The 23686-nt window shown below is 45.2% G+C and overlaps 1 protein-coding gene across 2 annotated transcripts in view; it reads right to left on the reverse strand.

Annotated features, from left to right (window-relative positions):
- OTUD7A (OTU deubiquitinase 7A) overlaps nt 1–23686 on the reverse strand; it is a 445034-nt gene that overhangs the window by 207259 nt on the left and 214089 nt on the right. For both annotated transcript variants that reach the window (XM_075345683.1, XM_075345682.1), the window contains one exon: nt 22630–22786. In XM_075345683.1, coding sequence (XP_075201798.1) covers nt 22630–22714 — 85 coding nt within the window. In that variant the 5' untranslated portion in view covers nt 22715–22786. The remainder of the gene's footprint in view (nt 1–22629; nt 22787–23686) is intronic.

A 23686-nucleotide genomic window follows, 5' to 3' on the forward strand; every position in this document is an offset into this window, starting at 1 on the left:
TGGTCACTAGCCTGTATTCAGACCTGGCTATACCCTGCCTGTATATAGCAACAATAGTCCTGAGAAGGACTCTGCTACTGTACTCCGACCTGGCTATACCCTGCCTGCCTGTATACAACTAGAATAGTCCTGAGACGGACTTTTGGTCACACTGTTTGCAGCCCTGCAACTGAAAAAGCTATAAAGGGCCGCAAAGCTTTCCCTGAATCAGCGACACTCTCCCTGCACTGACAGTCTGGATAGCTGTGAGCACAGCACAGCGCGCCGGCCGATATAAAGGCTCGGTCACGCTGTGCAGGCCGGCCAATCACTGCAATTCCACAACTAACAGGGCTGTGGCATTGCAGTGGTCTGCCAGCCAATCCCTGCATGAGGGCTGGCTCTCAAAAGAGCGCCAACATGCAGAAATGAAGACCACGAGTACAGCACGAGTATCGCGAGATTACTCGGTCCCCGCCGAGCAGCCCGAGTACAGCGATACTCGTGCGAGTACCGAGTAGTGACAAGCATGCTCGCTCATCACTAGTCATTATGGGTCTAAAAAAACAAAAAAAACAAAAACAAAAACGTAAAATTAAAGTATGTAAGCAACTGTATTAATGAGGAACTCAGTCTCCTTCCCTTTTCCCGTATTTGCTTTAGTTTGTCTGGTAGACAACAGTACCCAACCTTAAAGAGAACCTGTCACCTGAAATTTCGCTATTAAACTAAAAGAATCCCCTTCTGCAGCTCCTGGGCTGCATTCTAGAAAGGTTCATCTTGCTACTGGCCCCCCTTTCAGACCTAAATAAACACTTTATAAAATCTTATCTTTTGGTATGCTAATGAGCTTTGCTGGCCACGGGGGCGGGTTATATTGCGTCCGATATTCCCCCTCCTGCCGCTGTTCGCCATCCCCCAGTGTTGATTGACAAATGTTACTCAGTGCTCCTGAAGTCTTGCGCATGCCCAATGGCACTATCGCTGGACTGAGGACAGTTCAAATTGCGAGCGCCGGTTATCGTATTGCGCCGGCGCCAGATTATGGGAGGGTACTTGAATGACGCTGGTGATGACAATGTCATATCCCCAGCGTCATCCAAATAGCCGCCCATAATCTCGTGCATGTGCAATAAGATCCGGCGCTCGCGATTTGAAAACAGTGCTGTCCAGCTATAGTGCCACTGTGCATGCACGAGATTATGGGCGGCTACTTGGATGACGCTAGTGATGACAATGTCATAGGTAATACAAGTACAGTTTCACTTCTGCTTTGGTTCTAGTATCATACAGGATTCTAACCTATAAATCCTCTTTAAAAAAACAATTTAATAAATATACATTAACCCCTTCAGCCCCCGGGCACTTTCCATTTTTGCGTTTTTGTTTTTTGCTCCCCTTCTTCCGAGAGCCGTAACTTTTTTATTTTTCCATCAATCTTGCCATGTAAGGGCTTGTTTTGTTGTGGGACGAGTTGTACTTTTAAATGAAACCATAAGTTTTACTATATATTGTACTGGAAATTGGCAAAAAAATTCCAAGTACGGAAAAATTGCAAAAAAACTGTGATCGTACAATAGTTTTTGGAATATTTTATTCACTGTGTACACTATATGGTAAAACTGATGTATCTATGTGATGCCTCAGGTCAGTGCGAGTTTGTAGACACCAAATATGTATAGGTTTACTTGTGTCTAAGGGGTTAAAAAAAATTCACAAGCTTGTCCAAAAAAAGTGGCGCACGTTTTGCGCCATTTTCCAAAACCCGTAGCGTTCCCATTTTTCGGGATCTGAGGCTCAGTGACGGCTTATTTTTTGCGTCTCGACCTGACGTTTTTAACGGTACCATTTTCGCGCAGATGCTACGTTTTGATCGCCTGTTATTGCATTTTGCGCAAAATTTGCGGCGACCAAAAAACGTAATTTTGGCATTTGGAATTTTTTTGCCGCTACGCCATTTACTGATCAGATTAATTGATTTTATATTTTGATAGATCGGGCATTTCTGAACGCGGCGATACCAAATATGTGTATATTTTTTATTTTTTTAACCCTTTAATTTTCAATGGGGTGAAAGGGGGGGTGATTTGAACTTTTAGGTTTTTTTATTTTCTTTTAATTTTTTAAAACTTTTTTTTTTACTTTTTTTTTATTTTACTAGTCCCCCTAGGGGGCTATAGCAATCAGCAATCCGATCACTCTGCACTATCTGCAGATCTCAGCTACAGAGCTGAGAACTGCAGATTTGGTGCTTTACTTTCAATGCCGGCTGTATTCCGGCATTCAGAGGAAGTGAGTCATGTTAGCTACAGGCGTCATCACATGACCGTGTGCTACAATGGCAACCACCGAAAGTCACGTGATCATGTCACGTGACTTCCGGTGGGGGCAGGGTAAGTGACTATCATGGCGGCGCGCATATACATATCGCTGCCAGATTTTGGCAGCAATATGTAAGGGGTTAATGGCCGCGAGTGGAAGCGATTCCACCCGCGGCTAGCAGGCACACGTCAGCTGTTGAAAAAAACTAATATGTGCGCGGATCGCCACCTACCCGCGGCAGGGGGCGGGGCCTAACGGCACACGATCCATGATGTACCCAGTACGTCATGGGTCGTTAAGGGGTTAAAAAGCTACACCCCAGCAAAAACATGTCATCAAATACACAATATTAACCAAAAAAAATCTCAGGGGGCACTCCTCAACAATGTGCTGGATAGTTTGACGATCTGCTCCACAGTCACAGGTCGGAGAGTCAAATTTTCCCCACTTACATGAAATCTGCAGAGACGCCAAAGTTTGTTCTGATACGATTTAGAGTAACCCATGTTTTCCTTGGTAGATTGAAGCCTGGTGGAGGGTTTTGTAAATTAGGGAACATTTGGGGATCACCGTCTACTACACTGACCCAAAGTTCTCGCCATTTCTCCTCTAAATTGAAGCCTTGTTCATGCAAGGTGATTGCAGTTCGGATGGGCGGGTGTCTTGATTTCAATCGTTGTATTGTAACATTTCTGATATTTTGATGTATTGGAAATTTTTCATAATTCACTATTTTAGTATATTCTTTAAGAAGAAGCTTTTGTCTTCTTAGATTTGCGGGTGCGATATGACTCAGGACAGGTAACCAGTGAACAGGTGTAGGTCTAATAGCACCAGATATTATACGCATGATATAAAAACAACAATCAATTCCTTATAGGATGGTGTGAAGAAGGACATACACTTAACATCCACCAGAAAAATAAATAACAAGTCCAGCACTTGTTATTTATTCCTGTGGTTGGACTGGCCTCCTGATGAACCATTTTTAAAGGGGTAAAAACAGAGGTGTGGGCTGTGTTTATCAGTATTTTTTGATCCCTTATAAACACACCACATTGATAGGGATTTATGGGGCAGTTTAGGGTATGCTGTTGAAGAGAAGGGCACCATGCTTATTTTTTTAGGGTACCAGCCTTTGCAGTCAGGTAGTATAAATTTATAAGGGCTTATTCCTAGGGTACTTGTAGCACCCTGTGGTGTTGCCTGGTATCTGATTGGGCTTAATTTATCAAGGTGCCCATTTACAAAAACCTATTTTGGGTTTATATTATATTACCTGTCCTTCCTTGTTTTTGATGGGGTTTAGGTTTTTAATTTACTGTATATCTAATAAATTATTTCTTTTAAGTGGATGTACAGTGCTGGCCAAAAGTATTGGAACCCCTGCAATTCTGTTAGAGAATCCTCAGTTTCTTCCTGAAAATGATTGCAATCACAAATTCTTTGGTATTATTATCTTCATTTATTTTGCTTGCAATGAAAAAACACAAAAGAGAATGAAACAAAAATCAAATCATTGATCATTTCACACAAAACTCCAAAAATGGGCCAGACAAAAGAATTGGCACCCTTAAGGGTGCTTTACACGCTGCGATATCGGTAACGATATATCGTCGGGGTCACGTCGTTAGTGACGCACATCCGGCGCCATTACCATGTGACACCAATGAGCGACGATCAACGAGAACAAAAACGTGAAAAGTCGTTGCTCGTTGACACGTCGCTCATTTCCTTAATATCGTTTCTGCTGCTGGTACGATGTTGTTCGTCGTTCCTGCGGCACCACACATCGCTATGTGTGACACCGCAGGAGCGATGAACATCTCCTTACCTGCATCCACCGGCAATACGGAAGGAAGAGGGTGGGCAGGATGTTACGTCCCGCTCATCTCCGCTTCTATTGGACGCCTGCCGTGTGACGTCACTGTGACAGCGCACGAACCACCCCCTTAGAAAGGAGGCGGATCGCCATCCAGAGCGACGTCACAGGGCAGGTAAGTCCGTGTGACGGGGACTAACGAGGTTGTGCGCAACGGGCAGCGATTTGCCTGTGTTGCACAACAGACGGGGGCGGGTACGATCACTTGCGATCTCGCTAGCGAGATCGCAGCGTGTAAAGCCTGCTTTAGCCGAATACTTGGTTGCACAACCTTTAGCCAAAATAACTGCAAACAACCACATCCGATAACCATCAATGAGTTTCTTACAATGCTCTGCTGGAATTTTAGACCATTCTTCTTTGGCAAACTGCTCCAGGTCCCTGAGATTTGAAGGATGCCTCCTCCAAACTGCCATTTTGAGATCTCTCTACACGTGTTCTATGGGATTCAGGTCAGGACTCATTGCTGGCCACTTTAGTAGTCTCCAGTGCTTTCTCTCAAACCATTTTCTAGTGCTTTTTGAAGTGTGTTTTGGGTCATTGTCCTGCTGGAAGACCCATGACCTCTGAGGGAGACCCAGCTTTCTCACACTGGGCCCTACATTATGCTGCAAAATTTGTTGGTAGTCTTCAGACTTCATGATGCCATGCACACGGTCAAGCAGTCCAGTGCCAGAGGCAGCAAAGCAACCCCAAAACATCAGGGAACCTCCGCCATGTTTGATTGTAGGGATCATGTTCTTTTCTTTGAATGCCTCTTTTTTTTTTTCCTGTAAACTCTATGTTGTTGGCTTTTTCCAAAAAGCTCTACTTTTGTCTCATTTGACCAGAGAACATCCTTCCAAAACATTTCAGGCTTTCTCAGGTAAGTTTTGGCAAACTCCAGCCTGGCTTTTTTATGTCTCGGGGTAAGAAGTGGGGTCTTCCTGGGTATCCTACCATACAGACCCTTTTCATTCAGACGCCGACGGATAGTACGGGTTGACACTGCTGTACCCTCGGACTGCAGGGCAGCTTGAACTTGTTTGGATGTTAGTCGAGGTTCTTTATCCACCATCCGCACAATCTTGCATTGAAATCTCTCGTCAATTTTTCTTTTCCTTCCACATCTAGGGAGGTTAGCCACAGTGCCATGGGCTTTAAACTTCTTGATGACACTGCGCACCGTAGACACAGGAACTTTCAGGTCTTTCGAGATGGACTTGTAGCCTTGAGATTGCTCATGCTTCCTCACAATTAGGATTCTCAAGTCCTCAGACAGTTCTTTGGTCTTCTTTCTTTTCTCCATGCTCAATGTGGTACACAGAAGAACACAGGACAGAGGTTGAGTCAACTTTAATCCATGTCACCTGGCTGCAAGTGTGATTTAGTTATTGCCAACACCTGTTAGGTGCCACAGGCAAGTTACAGGTGCTGTTAATTGCACAAATTAGAGAAGCATCACATGATTTTTCAAACAGTGCCAATACCTTTGTCCACCCCCTTTTTATGTTTGGTGTGGAATTATATCCAATTTGGCTTTATGACAATTTTTTTTTTCATTGAAGACAAATTAAATGAAGATAATAATATCAAAGAATTTGTGATTGCAATCATTTTCAGGAAGAAACTGAGTATTCTCTGACAGAATTGCAGGGGTGCCAATACTTTTGGCCAGCACTGTATATGTTAGAATTCTCTTTGATAATCCTCACAATATTGATGTATTTGTTGGACATTTTAGTATTATACACTATATGAACACAGAACCCTCATGTGACAAAATCATTTACCTCCATGTCCAATTAGTCAGTCCCTTAAAAAAACCCCTCCTTTTAGGCATAACTTTTTCACACTGTTCCAGTTACGACCTGCATAGCATCTTTGCCAATAGTTTATATTGCCAGCCATGGCCGAATGCCCTAAGATCTGCTGCAAATCTGCTTATCAGCCCTGTCAGCAGCAAGGCCTAATAGAATATCCGCAGATGACCACGCGTGTGTAGGTCTCAAACTCCTGCCTAGGCCCTAGGACCTGCGCATGCTGCGTGGGGTTTCCTGGTCCCTAGGGAGCATTTGTGTGCTTCTGTCCCTTTAAGAGGAAGCCATGCACACCTTGCTAAGCTGTTCCCAGCCTATCGCTGGGAGGCACCAGGTATTTAAGGCTCCCTTCCCCCTGATAGGAGGGGCCAGAGCAATACATTAGCATTTGATCCTAGCTGTGTGTTGGGCCTGCCGGTCTGCTCTGGTCTTCCTGCCTCCAGCACCAGACCTGCATGCAGCCTGTTCTGCTCTACTGTCTGTGTTCTGTCTGTTCCATAGTACTAGCCTGTATCCTGCACCTGTGTCCGTACCTTCCGATATCCTCCATCTGTGTCCATACCTGCCTGCACCTGTCGTCCTGTCTGCCTGAGCTGTCCTGACTGCACCATTGTTAAATGTCCTGCACCTGATGTCCCATGCCTGGTGATCCAAGCCTGTTGACCTGGATGCTGACTACCAGAGTTCCATGCCAAATGACCTGGACCCTGGATGCTCGGAGTTCCTCCTGAGGTCCTGTCCCAGCAGCACCTAGTGCCTGATGTCCCGTTCTTGGTTATCCGTGTCTGATGACCTGGATCCTGATGCTTGGAGGTCCTCCTGAGGTCCAGTCCCGACAGCACCTAGTGCCTGATGTCCCATTCTTGGTTATCCATTTCCAATGACCTGGACTCTGATGACTGGAGTTCCTCCTGAGATCCGGTCCCCCGACTGCACCTATATCAAATATCCTGTGCCTGATGTCCCACGCCTGGTAACCTGAACCTGATGACCCATGATGTTAGTTCCTTACTTGCCTTTGCCTGTCTAGCCTTTCCCCATTCAGACTGTGCCTTTTGTTCTGCCCTGTTTGTTCCGTCAGCCCTGTGTCTGTTCTACCTGTCCTGCTGTCTCCTTGCTTTGCTCAGCTGCCACAGTCCCGGTTACTGCCCTGGGAGTGGCACCAAGCATTCTGCCTCGCGGCGGGCACTTGGTCAAGCCACTCCTACTAAAGGGTAAACCTGGGTTCCCCCTCTGGTCCAGTGTGTCCACTCCCGCTCACCGCTCTCACCAGCAGTGAGTGTTAAAGCCTGTTGCTGTATTTCATGTTTGGATATTCGTTAGGATGTCTTGGATAGGATGCAATACAGATCCCACTGCAGGGCAAGGTATTGTCAGCCTCAAGTTGCCTTAACCAAAACATCTGATACTGACCATGGAGAGTAAAAGAAGGGCTTGGACCACATTTTGGATGGCATTCACGGAAACAATATACATCTCACACCGAAACATTGGTCGAAGATAAAGACAGCAATAATTACAGATATCATCACAACATAATGACAATAAGCTTTGATGTGTCATCATACTCTTATAAGATTCTATGCTGTTTCATTGTCAACTAAAATGTAGCCTTCAAAAGCAGTGGTTGTATGTGGGTATTTATTCCGCTTTATGAATATGACCCTTACAGGAATGGCACTACAGCCAGAAACCATTCAGAAATAAGACAAGCATGTAGCTTCTGATTTGCAGCTCTTTTGGCAGATTATTAGTTCCCATCACTGCACAATGCCTTTCATTTTAGTCCTTCCAGTCAGCCTAGCAATTACATCAATGGCTCACGAGACACTAGAAGATTTCTTAAAGACATAAAAGGCAGGAATTGGCAGTTTTGATCAGGAAGTACATCTTGGAAGCGTTTACTGCAAGCTTGGAAAGACTTAATCAGGCTCACATTGAAAATATATCCCGTTTTCCCATGAATTGTAAATACAGCACAATGATTTCTTAGTGTACGGAATTACCATACAGTAGTAGGCACGTAAAGATATGCAGGCCACAAATTTATACATCTCTCATGGCTTTTCTCCAACTGCATATGGTAAATTATGCTGCATCTCTTCTGCTACTCTAATGTTGTTCATAATTAGAATGATACTATTAAGCATTTTTATTCATCTTTTATAGCATTATTGCTTGCCACAGACCATGACAGTGCCATATCTGCAGTCTGGTATGTTATGCACCCAGTGTGCTAATGTAGACAAGCATGCACATCCTCTGCAGCATCCTTTCTCGGTCTTCCACAGAAACATTCCAGTGCGTAGATGCTTTGAGTGTCCATCGTGAGGCACACACGTACATTCCATATTCTGTTATTGTCAGCCATTGTGGCTACGCCTCTTGAGTGCGTGACTCTTTCCTGTCTTTTGGAAATCTCCCACTCATGTAATGGTGTCCATGCACATTCCAGAAAGTTGTCCGAAATGGCCGAGGTCGAGTATAATGAACAATTGATTAAGGTTTGGATAAACTAATTATCTTTCACTTTGACCAATGTCCAATAAACAAACGTTCATTATTATTCAAAACAGTTGTGGGGTATGTTAGATTTTTCAGCCAATGATTACCACGAGCTGCATCAAATTTCTAATATAATAAGATGCAAGGGTACATGCCCATGATCAGGACCTGAACGCGGCGGGTCCTGACCTGCGGAGCTGCGAGTCTCCTCCGCAGGAGAACGCAGCTGCTCGTGCCCACAATCCGGTCTCGAGCAGTTGGTCTCTCTTCTGTTCTCCCTGCGGCGGACGCTTGCGACTCTGCAGCAAACAACTGACATGCTGCGGCTCGGAAAGTTGCACCCGAAGTCAGTGTTTGCTGCTTAAAAAAACAAGCACACTGGGCATGGGATTTCTAGAAATCCCATAGATTGTGCTTATACTGTACACCGCAGCATTTTGGATGCAGCTGAAGCATGCTGCGTTCAAAACGCTGTTAACACTGATAGTGGGCACGTACTCTGAGATGTATTTTGTGCCATTGATGAACTCAAGTCCACCTACAAATGACAGCACGAGTCTGCAGGCAACACCTCAGTGTTATCACAAACTCTTCCACTCATTGGCGGCCGTGGGTGGGCGCTGTAGTCAGCTGTATGCGCCAGCCGCAGCATGGGATGTCAGTTTAAAGGCCTATTTACTTGTTTTAGTAATTAGACTGTGTAGACATACCGCTATTCAGCAGATAAACAAAATGATCATTAGGTGATAGGATTGTTTATGCCCACAACAAAATCATCATTGACGGCAGCGCATCACCCCATGCCTGGGCTGCCGACAACAGGCATGCATTATCAGATCCACAATCGTTTGTCCTCATGTATATTGTATCCACTCTTGCTACTTCTATATAGTCGATTGGTGCTCATTTATGGCCAGAAAACTACTTGGAACCACCCAAATATAGGGCTTGATCAAAGACTGTTTAGATCAAAACATCGGCCTTAAGTCATCACTGCCATCTTTCACGCCAATCTTGATGAGAGGGAAGGTTAGAGCATGAAAACTGGGGTTACTAAGATTTATGGTGTAAGGAACGTGACTGCGCCTTATGTCTCTACATGGGCCGGCCCCAGCCCCAATTACTTTGTCGGAGCAGGGCAAAAATGGAGTAAAAATGTCAAGAGTCACAAAATGTGTGCATAGCCTCACTATGTGTAACTTTCCAATTTTTTTTGCACCAGTTTTCTGTCATAATAGCTATGATGAATTGGGGCAATTGTGTACAGTCTTCACATGAAGTGGGAAAACTCAGACAGGTCAGGTTCTGCTCACATTGTGTCATGGTTGCCATCAGCAAGAATCACAGGGCCACTTCAAAATGGCTACCATGGACACCACTAGCACCAGGCAGACCCTTTTGACCTACATGTTGTACCCCAGAGTTGGATACTATCAAAGTGTTAGGCCCTGTGCGCACGCTGCGGATTTTACCGTGGAATTGCTATGGATTTCGCTGAAGGAATGCTGCAGAAAATGTTTATAACATTTCTGCAGTCCTTCTCCAGCAAAACCTATGGGGATAAAAAAAATGCTGTGCGCACACTACATTTTTTGTCCCTGCCGGTTTTGCTGCGGAATTTCCGCTGCGAAATTAATGTGCATGTCACTTCTTTTCCGTAGGTACCTGCAGTTATTGCCATAGATACTGGTAAAAAACCGCAGGGAACAACCTGCGGAAAATTTGCAGCAATACCGCGGCAAACTCGCGGTAAAAAAGCATGCGGTTTTCAGGTGCGGCTTGCTGCGTATTTTTTACCGCAGGTGCGGTAATCTTTCAGAGGGTGCGGAATTTTCTTAAGAAAATTTCATTTTCTAGTGCGCACAGGGCCTTTTATAGTTTTAACAGTAGTTTACATTGTTTACATGAAGTATGCAGTGTATATTGGTGCATCCAGAGTTAAACTCCCCACTGGCCTTGTTACTGGGCAGAATAGTCTGGTGGCCGGAGTCTTAGTGCACCTATCTGCCGTTACCTCAGGTTTTAAGTCAAAGTACAGTTGTAGCTCAGCAAGTACACACACCAGAAACATGTGGGGGAAAGCTAACCCCTACTCCAGCAGGCTGTATGGGAACCGACTGACCTGAAACCACACATAGGACCTCTTAGGACTAGCACCTCTTTAGGCAGATAGGCTAAGGTGCTGTGCAGACCAGGGCATTCTAACTGAAACGCGAAGCTGTGGATGCAAGAGGAGTATGGGCCTGGAGGTGGGTCCCCCATAAAGAAGATGGGTACACAGGAGAGGCTGCTATACATGAAGGTCAGAGGAAGCAGGAACCTTTGGGTTTGCTGGGGAACAACATCCCAGTGGGAAATAGGAAGCACCTCTGTTGTGTCAGCTTGGTCAATAAAAGGTTATCACACCTCATAACTGACTGTATCCTTGCATCTGTTTGCTATCTACCTGACTGTGGAGCCGAATCACCTGAGTAGGCTAGCACCCCCATGGCTGTGTACCTTCTTGAATCCTGAAGTAAAAAAATCCACCTTGTTTTACTGTTAAGGCCCCGTCACACTAAGCAACATCGCTAGCAACATCGCTGGTAACGAACAACTTTTGTGACGTTGCTAGCGATGTTGCTGTGTGTGACATCCAGCAACAACCTGGCCCCTGCTGTGAGGTCGTTGGTTGTTGCTGAATGTCCTGGGCCATTTTTTAGTTGTTGCTGTCCTGCTGTGAAGCACAGATCGCTGTGTGTGACAGCGAGACAGCAACAACTAATGTGCAGTGAGCAGGGAGCCAGCTTCTGCTGAGGCTGGTAACCAATGTAAACATCGGGTAACCAAGAAGCCCTGTCCTTGGTTACCCAATATTTACCTTTGATACCAGCCTCCTCCGCTCTCACTGCCTGTGCTGCCGGCTCCTGCTCTGTGCACAGATAGCTGCAGCACACATCAGGCAATTAACCCGATGTGTGCTGTAACTAGGAGAGCAAGGAGCCAGCGCTCAGTGTGCGCTGCTCCCTGCTCTGTGCACATTTAGCTGCAGCACACATCGGGTTAATTAACCTGATGTGTGCTGTAACTAGGAGACTGGGGGCTGGTCACTGGTTGCTGGTGAGCTCACCAGCAACTCGTGTAGCCACGCTCCAGCGATCCCTGCCAGGTCAGGTTGCTGGTGGGATCGCTGGAGCGTCGCAGTGTGACAGCTCACCAGCAACCTCCTAGCAACTTACCAGCGATCCCTATCGTTGTTGGGATCGCTGGTAAGTTGCTTAGTGTGACTGGACCTTTAAACATGCCTCCTTAATCTCCTCTTTGTCCTGCTCCAACATCAAGGGACACACCATAGACCACCTAGCTGACACGCCGGCATAAACCCCCACACGCCCACAGCCACATGCTTTTCACTGTCCCCGGAGTGCCAGGACACTGCCACCATTACCCATGACACATGTTAGAGGATCTGACACATGTCCTGCGTCCTGGGTACATTGTGCTCTGTGTGTCACACACAATTGGGTTTGCCGTGTTTCCTCATGTACTTAAGGCCGCTTTACACGCTGCGATATAGTTACCGATATCGCTAGCGTGCGTACCTGCGCCCATCGGTTGTGCGACACGGGCATATCGCTGCACGTGGCGCACAACATCGCTCAGACCCGTCACACTACTTACCTGCCTAGCGACGTCGCTGTGACTGGCGAACCGCCTTTTTTCTAAGGGGGCGGTTCGTTCGGCATCACAGCGACGTCACAAAGCGGGCGCCCAATAGAAGCGGAGGGGCGGAGATGAGCAGGCGGAATATCCCGCCCACCTCCTTCTTTCCTCATTGCCGGTGGAGGCAGGTAAGGTGATGTTCGTCGTTCCTGCAGTGTCACACATAGCGATGTGTGATGCCGCAGGAACGACGAACAACTAGCGGCATGCACCACCAACGATATTATGAAAAGGAGCGACGTGTCAACGATCAACATCCCGCCCACCTCCTTCCTTCCACATTGCCGGCGGCCGCAGGTAAGGTGAGGTTCCTCGTTCCTGCGGTATCACACATAGCGATGTGTGCTGCCGCAGGAACGACGAACTACATCGTACACGCATCAGCAACGATAATTGGGCATGTTACCGATTAGCGATTTTGCACGTTTTTGCGACGATGCAAAATCGCTTATAGGTGTCACAAGCAACAACATCGCTAAAGCGACCGGATGTGCGTCACAAATTCCGTGACCCCAACGAGAATGCTTGAGCGATGTCGTAGCGTGTAAAGCAGCCTTTAGTCTTTTGGATAGGAAAAACAGCCCTGCATGCAGCAGTATATTACTGTCTATGTGATGTAATCTACAGCTGAATGCTCTGAGGCACAGATGAAAATTATAAAGCTGTACCACATTAAAAGACTGAAGGGAACCTGACACCTCAAGAAACACGATTTATTAGCAGACATAGTGGTAATCTGCAGGGAAATAGCATTTAAATCGTGCCTCACTGGCTTACTGGAGCATCACCGCATGATTTATACGCTATTTACCTGTAGATTACCACTACATCTACACAGCACTTGTGAAGATCATCAGTTCCCACTAAAAACAAAACAGGACAATCATAACAAAGTAAGCTATAGTACCACACACAGCCCAAATAACGTCACCACATGATCAAAGAACAATAAGATGCCTTTAATCACCAATATATATTTCTTATATACCAAGTGACATACAGTACAATGCCCAGATAATTAAACTTCTCCCTAGGCTTTAAATGGAATCAGTCAGCAGGTTTTTGCTACGTAATCAGAGAGCATCTTGATGTAGGGGCACAGACTCTGATTCAACCCATGTGCCACTTACAGGGTTGTTTGTTGTAGTTTCAACAATTTTGGTAGCCGGAGATTATCACTATAGGACTGCTTAGTATAACCACGCCACTCCACTGATTGTTAGATTTCTGCCTATGAACAGTGTACACAGAGCTCAGCATTCAGAAAACTTGTAGAGCGGTAGATCTGCAGCAGAAAAACTGGTTTTATCAAAATGACAGCATGTAGACCAGTAAGTGACACATTGCTGGTACCACGGTGTTAGCCCCAACATCATTCTGCCCTCAGAAAACATAAATTCCCTACTGTAAGCTAGACGGGGTTGTGGTGAGCAGGAGAGGACCCACTGGACCACAGGGGAAACCGAGGCTTACCTAGTTATGGGAGGGGTTTAACTAAGTGCCTACCGGGTATATGCCAGAGCCTCAGATAGTGAGGATGGGCTTGATTGCCAGTAGACACCAGGTGCCATTCCTAGGGCAGTATCCAGGTCTGTGCCAGCTGACCCCCAAGGCAGAGACGGGCTCAGGTATGGACAGTTAAAGTCTGTAGGGCAGACAGGTGCAAGCGGGATGGCTGATGCAGATAGGATGGCTGGTGCAAGCAGGTACAGAGGGTATGGTAGGTACAGACAGGTAAGGGAAGGCGGGCACAGGGACAGGTAATGGGGAAAGGATACATGGGACCTGACAACTAGCTAGCAAGCGGGTAGCTATCTAAACACGTTGCGCATGTACCTCCCCCTAAGGGGAGATGACTTAGGTACCTAGTGTCTCTCAGCCTAAGTAATTGCACGTTGGCACTTTAATAGCGAAGGAACGTGCATGTCCTAAGTGTACTTCTGGGGGACCCATGCAAAGTGAACAGGCCCCGGGAGCAGGAGGAGAGCACATGGGCGGTCATGGAGAGGGAAGGAGGCACACAGTCTGGCCACGACAGAGAGTATGTAGGCGTCCCTGCTGCAGGAAAGAGGCAGAATAGCACAGGGACACCGGCATTACATTTATGCCAGATTCCCATTAACAAGAGCCACCCAGAGTAAGGTGGTGTAGACTTCTGAATGAAAGCTGACCATGGAATTTTTCCATAACACCCAGCGCAGCCACCTTTGCAATGAACATTCCCTCACAAAGCTCTACAAATACATTCTCACAGACTAATTACAAGGCACAAGCGCTTCAGTGACACTACCGTATAGTGATAGTCTTTGGAGTAACAAGCTTATTATCATCCTATTAGGAGGTAACAGTAGTAGTACCTTTGGTGTAACTATTTAGAATATCTACAGTCAAACAATTGGTGTTTATTTCAGAGCAACGTAAGACTTGCAACAAAATATCATTAATGCTACGTTTGCTTTTTCAGCAGAAGAGCAACTGATGCATGTACAGTACATACGTAGGTTTATTAAAAATAGATTTCCTATAAACCTGCAGTCTCATCTGAAAAGCGTTACTACTCGATGTGGTACACCTGCCTAAAAGCGCTGAAGAAGTAAACGTCACTGATAATGTGATGATGAAGCGGGGCATGGAGGGCACAATACTTGTTGTAAGACGCTAATACTTAAAGGGGTGGTTCACTACTTAGTTTTCCAAAGCACATCGATATAACATTAAGAAACAAGGCTTCTCTGAAATACCTTGTGTTGGGGCATAGTGCCTGTGAGCAGCACTACTGTGGTCCGCTCATCCCCATCGCGTGACCCCGGGCTCCATGACCTCTGATGTCCTGTGATTTCAGGTCAACTTCCAGTTGACCTGACACCACTGAGGCCAGCACCAGTCTCCGTGAGTGCTTGGTATGTGGGTGGCGTTTCACCGTTCATCTCAGCCCAGCGTCACAGTTCAGCGTTGCTCCTGCTTGCGGCACTCTGCAGTGAAGGAGAGAGCAGGGAGATGTTGGGTTGTGACGCAGGGCTGTGATGAACAGTGAAACGCCGCCCACAGCCCAGTCACTTACAGGGACTGGGGCCCGCCTCAGTGGTGTCAGGTGAATTGGAAGTTGACGTGACATCACAGGACATCAAAGGTGAAACGATGGGGATGAGAGGACCACAATATCGCCGCTCACAGGCACTATTGCCAACACAAAGTATGAGAGAAGCCTTGTTTCTTAACGTTATATCAATGTGCCTTGGAAAACTATGTAGTGAACCACCCCTTTAAAGTAATGTGACTATTACTGGAAATGAACAGAGGAGCCAATTTTAAACCTTATGGAGTTGGAAGCTTAACCTGCACATAATCTGTGGATACGCCATACACGTGGGTGATAATAAATCGGTATTAATGAGCTACTGCGAGTTGTGATTTGCTACAATGAATTATGCATATTTATCCATGCTAATCCTACACTGCCAGTGCGGTTCTATTAAATAAGTAGATGAGCTCTTTCATATGAATACAAATGTACTGTACATATCATATTGATCTGCTTAATTGTGTAGACTTTTAGGCTGTAAAGTAGTGGGGCAGGGATATCACATATGTACAATCACTTTGTGCCTGTTTTGGCATCTCCGTAGTTAAAGAGGCTTTTGGTACCTTTATATTGATAGCCTATTCTTAGGATAATTCATCAATATCAGAAGGGTGAGGGGTGCAACAAATGTGATCAGTTGCACAGCTCCATTAACTGTATAGTGGCCGTTTCCGGTTACTGCACATCAGCCCCTACTCTAATGAAATGTAGAAGGCTCAGCATGCTGCCACACACCTTCTACTGCATGTGGTATGCATTTATGGAACCGAACGGATTATACTGACCACCAAATAAAATGGATATTTACAACTGAATATATCATCGTTACTCATTGCATTTTTGCCCTTTTGAATATGTTCAGATTAATGTGCAAAGTTAAACTGTGTAATGCTGTGCTCATGATCTATCTGTGGCAGATGGAGAAGCCATTTCTCCATTTATCCACACAGTACTAGTTATGGCTAAGCTCGTAATTTTGCACATATCAGAGCATCTCAAAAATAATAGGTCTTAAGAAGTCTTCCCAAATTCCAAATTCAAGCAAATTCCTAAACACTAAACCAGAGTTCTGAAAGTTCTATATATGTAATAGTAAAATTATTTTTTTCTCTACCATCTTCCTCCACAATACCTCACTGTCTATTCAGAAATATCACCTTTGTTTAAATGAACTGATTGACATAAACCTGAGCCGACAGTTATCCCATGTGTATGGCCAACCCTAATATCCTAGTGATCAGAGCCTCCAAAGTAATGCTCCTTAAAGCTGCGTTTACACTGACACATAATTGTGAACGAGTGTTCTTAAAAATGTTCAACAGTGAAAGATAATTGTGAAATGATCACCCGATGAATGAGCAAAATTCTCATTCATCAGGTGACCACTATCTGTCCCTGATGAAGCCTAGCGGCGAGACGCGTGGGGCGTATCCCGGGGTCTTCACTGTTTGAAGTCGCTGTATTCAGCTGGGTCTACCATTGGTCTGTATAGAATGTGCCTAGGGCCTTTTTTTCATCAGCTCTCTCCTATAATGGAAATATGTGTTCACTCCCTATTTTAAGGAAACTTATATTATGGCCTGATATATTGGATGTATTGGTGACCCTTACTTCAACAGTAACATTGAGCAATGGGGTGTTGCGATTTATATTGCTTTGCACAATTGACTAATTGTAGTGTACACTCCACCTATATTATTGTGATGAATGGAGATACCCAGGTGTGGGTTATATGTTTTTAACTGTTTTTAATCCCCTTTTTGCAATTCAATAAAATCCTATTTATTCACATGATTGTAGGGTGTGCTTCCCGTTATAAGCAGTACTTTTTCTTCTTCTTGTCATACTTTGTTTAAATGAACTGATTGACATAAACCTGAGCCGACAGTTATCCCATGTGTATGGCCAACCCTAATATCCTAGTGATCAGAGCCTCCAAAGTAATGCTCCTTAAAGCTGCGTTTACACTGATACATAATTGTGAACGAGTGTTCTTAAAAATGTTCAACAGTGAAAGATAATTGTGAAATGATCACTCGATGAATGAGCAAAATTCTCGTTCATCAGGTGAAACAATCATTTTCAGCGCAGCGCCAAAACATTAGCATCCTCATCAATGAGTTATCCTGTATAAGCACTAGAGATGAGCGGACTCGTGGAAGTTCGGTTTGACAAATTAAGCTGGACTTTAGATAAAGTTCGGTTTTGAAGCCGGACATGACCTAAACCCCGAATGGAAGTCTCTAATTGGGCAGTCTGGGTCTTAACCCACATTCAGCCAGCCATAAACAGATCACTTCGAGAGTTGGGGTTTTTCCATATGTTTTCTGCGGAGTGCACACTACATCCGATCATGCTGTTTTTACCCCCAGTACGAGACATATCTATCACTGCAAGTGGCTCACACTGTGCTAACGACTGAGCGTACCCGAGCACAGTGATGCTCGCACGAGTGGTTCTCATACGTAAAGCACCTGATCTCCGAACTTGAAGTCTGTTTTTTTTTTGTTTTTTTTTTTAATAAAGTCTGTGTTTGGTAAGAACATTGAACCTTGGATTTATTCATCTCTAGTAAGCACAAATCACACTGCCGAGAGCTTTGGCAGCCTATGTAGATGTTAGTGATCTGTTATGCATTGTTTACTATGGTTTTCCTGTGTAAACAGGAGATTAAACAACCACCAACTGGTGATTGTTTAGTGCTGTTCGATTTGTGTAAAAGAACCCTTAAGGCCCCGTCACACTAAGCAACATCGCTAGCAACATCGCTGCTAACGAACAACTTTTGTGACGTTGCTAGCGATGTTGCTGTGTGTGACATCCAGCAACAACCCGGCCCCTGCTGTGAGGTCGTTGGTTGTTGCTGAATGTCTTGGGCCATTTTTTAGTTGTTGTTGTCCTGCTGTGAAGCACAGATCGCTGTGTGTGACAGCGAGATAGCAACAACTAAATGTGCAGGCAGCAGGAGCCGGCTTCTGCGGAGGCTGGTAACCACAGTAAACATCGGGTAACCAAGAAGCCCTGTCCTTGGTTACCCGATATTTACCTTTGTTACCAGCCTCCGCCGCTCTCACTGTCAGTGCCGGCTCCTGCTCTGTGCACATGTAGCTGCAGGACACATCGGGTTAATTAACCCGATGTGTGCTGTAGCTAGGAGAGCAGGGAGCCAGCGCTCAGTGTGCGCTGCTCCCTGTTCTCTGCACGTGTAGCTCCGTGCGCTGGTAACCAAGGTAAATATTGGGTTGGTTACCCGATATTTACCTTAGTTACCAAGCGCAGCATCTTCCACGCGGCGCTGGTGGCTGGTCACTGGTTGCTGGTGAGCTCACCAGCAACTCGTGTAGCGACGCTCCAGCGATCCCTGCCAGGTCAGGTTGCTGGTGGGATCGCTGGAGCGTCGCAGTGTGACATCTCACCAGCAACCTCCTAGCAATTTAGCAGCGATCCCTATCGTTGTTGGGATCGCTGGTAAGTTGCTTAGTGTGACTGGACCTTTACCCAAAAGGCGAAGCCCTAATGATCTTTTATCCTACTGCAGATAGGGTAAAGAATGGTGGCTTCTGCACAGCCAGGCAAAATAGAATTGAAAGTAATGTAAAGGCAACTTCTCCTGTAAAAAAAAACATGCTATTAACCATCAGATATGGGGTTAGTCTGCAGGTTAATAGCGTTCTAACGCTGCCCAGCTGAACTGAGAGCCCCTCTACAAGAAGGAAATAAATTTTATGCTACCTGGCAGCCTCGGGCTTTCGGTCATAGGTGCGGCTGGAGCAGTGTCAGTCACAGCTCTGTACATAGTAAGTAGCGGCTGTAACCACACCTGCGGCACTGACTGACAGTCAGCTTTGTAATGATGCAGTACTGAGCCAGCTGTCAGTCAGTGCCAGGGAAAGGTTAACAGATGCCGCTCACTGTGTACTGATTGATGGCCGTAGCTGCGTCTCTATGACTGAAAGCCTCAGGCTGCCAGGAGGAATAAAGTTAATTTCCTCCCAGTAGCCAGACTTTCAGTGCAGTGGCCAGGCAGATTTAGAATACTATTAACCTTCATATTAACCCCATATTTGCAGGTTAATAGCATTTTTACTATAACAGGTTCGCCTTAAAGGCCTTAGCACAAGGAGTGCCAACATCCAAGCCGATCAGCTGTTGAATGATATAATGAGTAGTGATTGTCGAACCCAAACTGTAAAGTTCGGGGTCCATACCGCGTACACAAGGTCCCAAACACGAGTTTTCCTGGCAAACCCATGTTACAGTTCGGGTCCAGGGGCTATAAAAAGAAAAAAAAAAACCTCCGACGTAGTCCAAAGGCGAGCATCTCTTCAGCTTAGCTGCATTTGTGCGAGGAGACAAACACAAGTCAGCTCACACAGAGAGCAGGCACAGACTCAGCTGAGAGCTGTCAGAGACTTCACCCGAGTGCACAACTGAGGCCGGTCAGCTGTGCCCCTGGATAACCTTCACTGACTACAGGACCTGTCATGACATTATGGCTATGTGATCAGTCTGGTGTGAATGTTGTTGTTACCTCGTGGGTTACAGGACCTTCCATGACATCATAGCCATGTGACCAGACGTCAGCACTCTCACTGCCGACAAGCGCTCACTGCAGTGTTGCAGTGATGTCAGTCGAGGTTACCTGGGGACACAGCTGATCGGCCTCAGCTGTGCACTCGGGAGAAATCTGTGCGAGCTCTTAGCTGAGTCTGTGCCTGTTAGTCTGTGTTAGCAGACCTGTATGACTTTTCACACAGATGTAGCAAAGATGAAGATGCTCGCCCGCCTTTGGTCTACGTCGGAGGGGTTTTTTTGGGTAAAAAAGTTGGAGTCCTAAATGTCTTCTGTTTTATTTCTAATGAAATATTTTTTTTCTCTGTGTTGTTGTTTTATTTTACTGTTAAAATAACAGACATTCACAGATGATATCACAGAGTGGGCGTCCGTGGTTGGATGCTGGAGTAACATGAAACCAGCCCATACATTTTAGCATATAGCATGTATGGGAAGATTCCAGGTTACTCCAACAGCCAATCACAGATGCCCATTCTGCGTGACAGCGTCTGTGATTGGCTGTTCAGTCCCTCACACATATACCGTAGTAGTGTAAAAAGAAATAAAATTTTAAAAAAATGACAGCACTCTGCGGTATTTTTGATTCTCAGCGCAGATAAAGTGGACGGCTATGGGATGCCACCCCCATCTGCCTGGCTTTAACTTGGCTGGCAATGAAAATACAGAAAAGCCCATTAATTATTTTTTTAATTATTTAAAAAAATAATAGAAAAAAAATGTGCGGGCTCCCGCCATATTTTGATAGCCAGTCAGGTAAAACTGGGGGCAGCTGGGGGCTGGGATTCTCAGTGTGGTAAGGCCCAAGCATTCTGGACCCCCACGCTAAAAACCACAGCCCACAGCCGTCCCTGGAAATGGTGCATTGTTTCTTAGCGCCATTTCCAGGCACTTTACTTGGTTCGTCCAGCTGATGGCGGTGGCACGCTAGGTTATAAAGGGGTTGATACCAGCTTTGTATTCTCAGTCATGCCAAATTAGACATGGCCACCATGCATTTCTAGTGAACAGTGAAAAGAAATACACACACAGAACATTTTTTTATTAGAAATAAAACAAAAAAAACATTTAGAGACGCCATCTTTATTATAAAAAAATCCTTAGTCTGACGTAGTCCACAGGGAGAGCAATGTCATCTCTGCTGTATCGCTCTGTACAGACAAGCGTCTATACAGAGCGAGAAGCAGGGAGAGCAATGTCAGCTCTGCTTCATTGCTCTGTACAGACAAGCGTCTATAAAGAGCGAGAAGAAGGCTGACAGTGATAGTCAAAGTTCAATCAAGTCCATGGCTAAGCCATGTACTCAGGTGAACCTTGACGTTGCCACGAACATAGACAAAAAAGCCAAAGACTGCCGAGTGACGAACAGTGCAGTGAATACCGCCGGAGGTTAATGATCGGACCTGGAAGCAGAAGCGGCCAGGAGACTGCGGCTGAATGGGTCTTCAGGACACATCGCGGTATCGGTAAGTATAATGACAATGTTTATTATTAACTATATTCTTTATTTTACAGCCCCCCCGTGCCCCATCCCATAAATGTAAAGTCCAAGCTCGGGGTTTGGACACAAGTTCGCGTTATCTTTGGCCCCGAACTCAAACTTTAAAAAACGTTCGGGCAAGTCTCCCGATCCCGAACATCGGGGGGTTCGTCCATCACTACTAATGAGCAATTTGCTTGATGTTTGATGATTAGCAGTGCATGTAACTGTGTGTTAATAGAGGAATAACTAACTATTGATACTATTTTTGTGCTTTTTCTGTGTTAAGCGTTCTAATTTTTATTTGCTTGTTTTTGTATATTATCTTTTTTTTTCTAAGTTCTGTAACTTTTCTATTAAAGCTTTGTACACTACTTTTCTATTATTGGGGTTGTCATTTAAGGATAGACTGTTTCATTTGGCATGACCGAAATGTCAATGTAGCAGCAAAACTCAGGAAGAGAAAGTCAGGAGACCAGCAAGGGATGCCAGCAACAGAATGGAAAGGAGCATCAGTCCAGTCATTCAATATTTTTAGTTTTGCATTTTGTTTTTTGTTTTTTACCACCCTGTGACCATTAATAAATTACTGGAAAAACCATTTGACAGTTGGGTAGCAGTTTGTGGTGTTGGGCTTATCACCTATATTCTAACAGTAGTGGTAACAAGGTGTAAATCGCGAGAGTGCTCAATTTACAATGTGAACAGATGGTAAGTGGATGACTGAATAAGGCTGCTTTCACACCTTCGGTTTTAGCAGAGGCGGCCAATCCGGCTCTAAAACCTATGCAACGGATGCGGCGACAATACCGCATCCTTTGCATAAGTTTTTTACATGCGGCTCGTCCGTTTTTTGCCGCTTGCGACAGGCTACTGAGCATGCGCAGTGGAAAAAAACGCATGCGGCGGTCGGATGCGTTTTTTGCCTGTGGACGCCGCATGCGGCGTCCACAGGCATGCATTGCAAATCGCGCCGCATCGGCCGGATGCGGCGCGATGCGTTTTTTTTTGCCGGACAAAAAAACGTGCCAGGCAACGTTCCATCCAGCCGCCGCATCGGCTAAATCTTCCGCATGCGTCAAAAACCGGACGGAACGCAAGCCCATGCGGCACAATACGGCACTAATGTAAGTCTTTTAAAAAAAACGGTTGCATTTTTTCTGCAAAGCGCCGGATTGTGCCGCACAGGAAAAACCGGATGTGTGAAAGCAGCCTAAGTGGAAATAGGTTAATCCACTATTTGGAAAGCGGTTATGTGCCAACATTTTTTTTAGAAGGTGACAGAAACAAGCAAGAGAAGTCTTACCTTCTAGCAAATCTCTTGCCAGACCAGGTTCAGCCCCTGTAGACCGAACAAAGTCTGACAGGACTGAGTCCATATCCAGAGTCATGTGATCATGTAGTGATGCTGCTTGCCCAGCAGCAGCAGCAGGAGCAGAAAGTTGTCACTAAAAGGATTCCATCTAAAATACAAAAAGAAAACAAACATCTTACTAAAATCCTCAGACTTCTTATTATAAGCAGTGAAATCAATATCATCTGAGAAATCATAGTAACATCAAGAACAAGTTTTAGGAAACTTCTAAGCACAGAAAATCCTAGAAAAACTGGAGTCAAATTCCTTAATATGAAAATATGAATAATTTTTAAATTTAAATTTTTAAACACAAATACACACAAAAAATATATAATTAATAATAGGGAGAAGACCACAAGTGCAGAAAAAGGTGGAAAGCACGTACCCAGGGGCAAGGTAGAGGATCGGTAAATTGGCATGGATTGAATTAAGATATAAATTTGTATAAAAATTGCACAATGCCCGTATGTTGTCGAATTTACAGAGAACAACTAATGAATGAATAAATATGTCAGTATTCAAGTAATGTGTATTTTCAAAAGCATTGTACTATGCCCTCTCTACAATATACTGCACAACACCATAGCACAATCTTCTGATGTGGCAGAAAGCAGCCGAACAGCCTGTCTGCAGTACATATGACCTCTGTTGATCTGTGTGTCACACCAATTCACATATACAATCTAGTCAATTTAACAGCAATAATAGCCTATAATGTGATTATAAGTGGACAACACATGTATCAACAGTAATAAAGTACCATCTGATATATAGACTCGCAAAAGTAAATAGGCCAGACATGAAAGTTCAAAACCGCAATGAATAAATCAGTCACCAGAGGGCTAGTCACCTTGTGCAATAAACAGACTACCTACGTGTAACTATGATCCAGCTTAGCCATATTGTCCCGTCCTAAGGTAGGGGCAGTCCACAAAACCCCGACGCGCAATTCGCCCCCCAAGTCCAACGTGAAACGCGCGTCGGGGACTAGTGAACTGCCCCACCT

Source organism: Anomaloglossus baeobatrachus, chromosome 4 (genome assembly GCF_048569485.1).
Source record: "Anomaloglossus baeobatrachus isolate aAnoBae1 chromosome 4, aAnoBae1.hap1, whole genome shotgun sequence".
NCBI lineage: Eukaryota > Metazoa > Chordata > Amphibia > Anura > Aromobatidae > Anomaloglossus > Anomaloglossus baeobatrachus.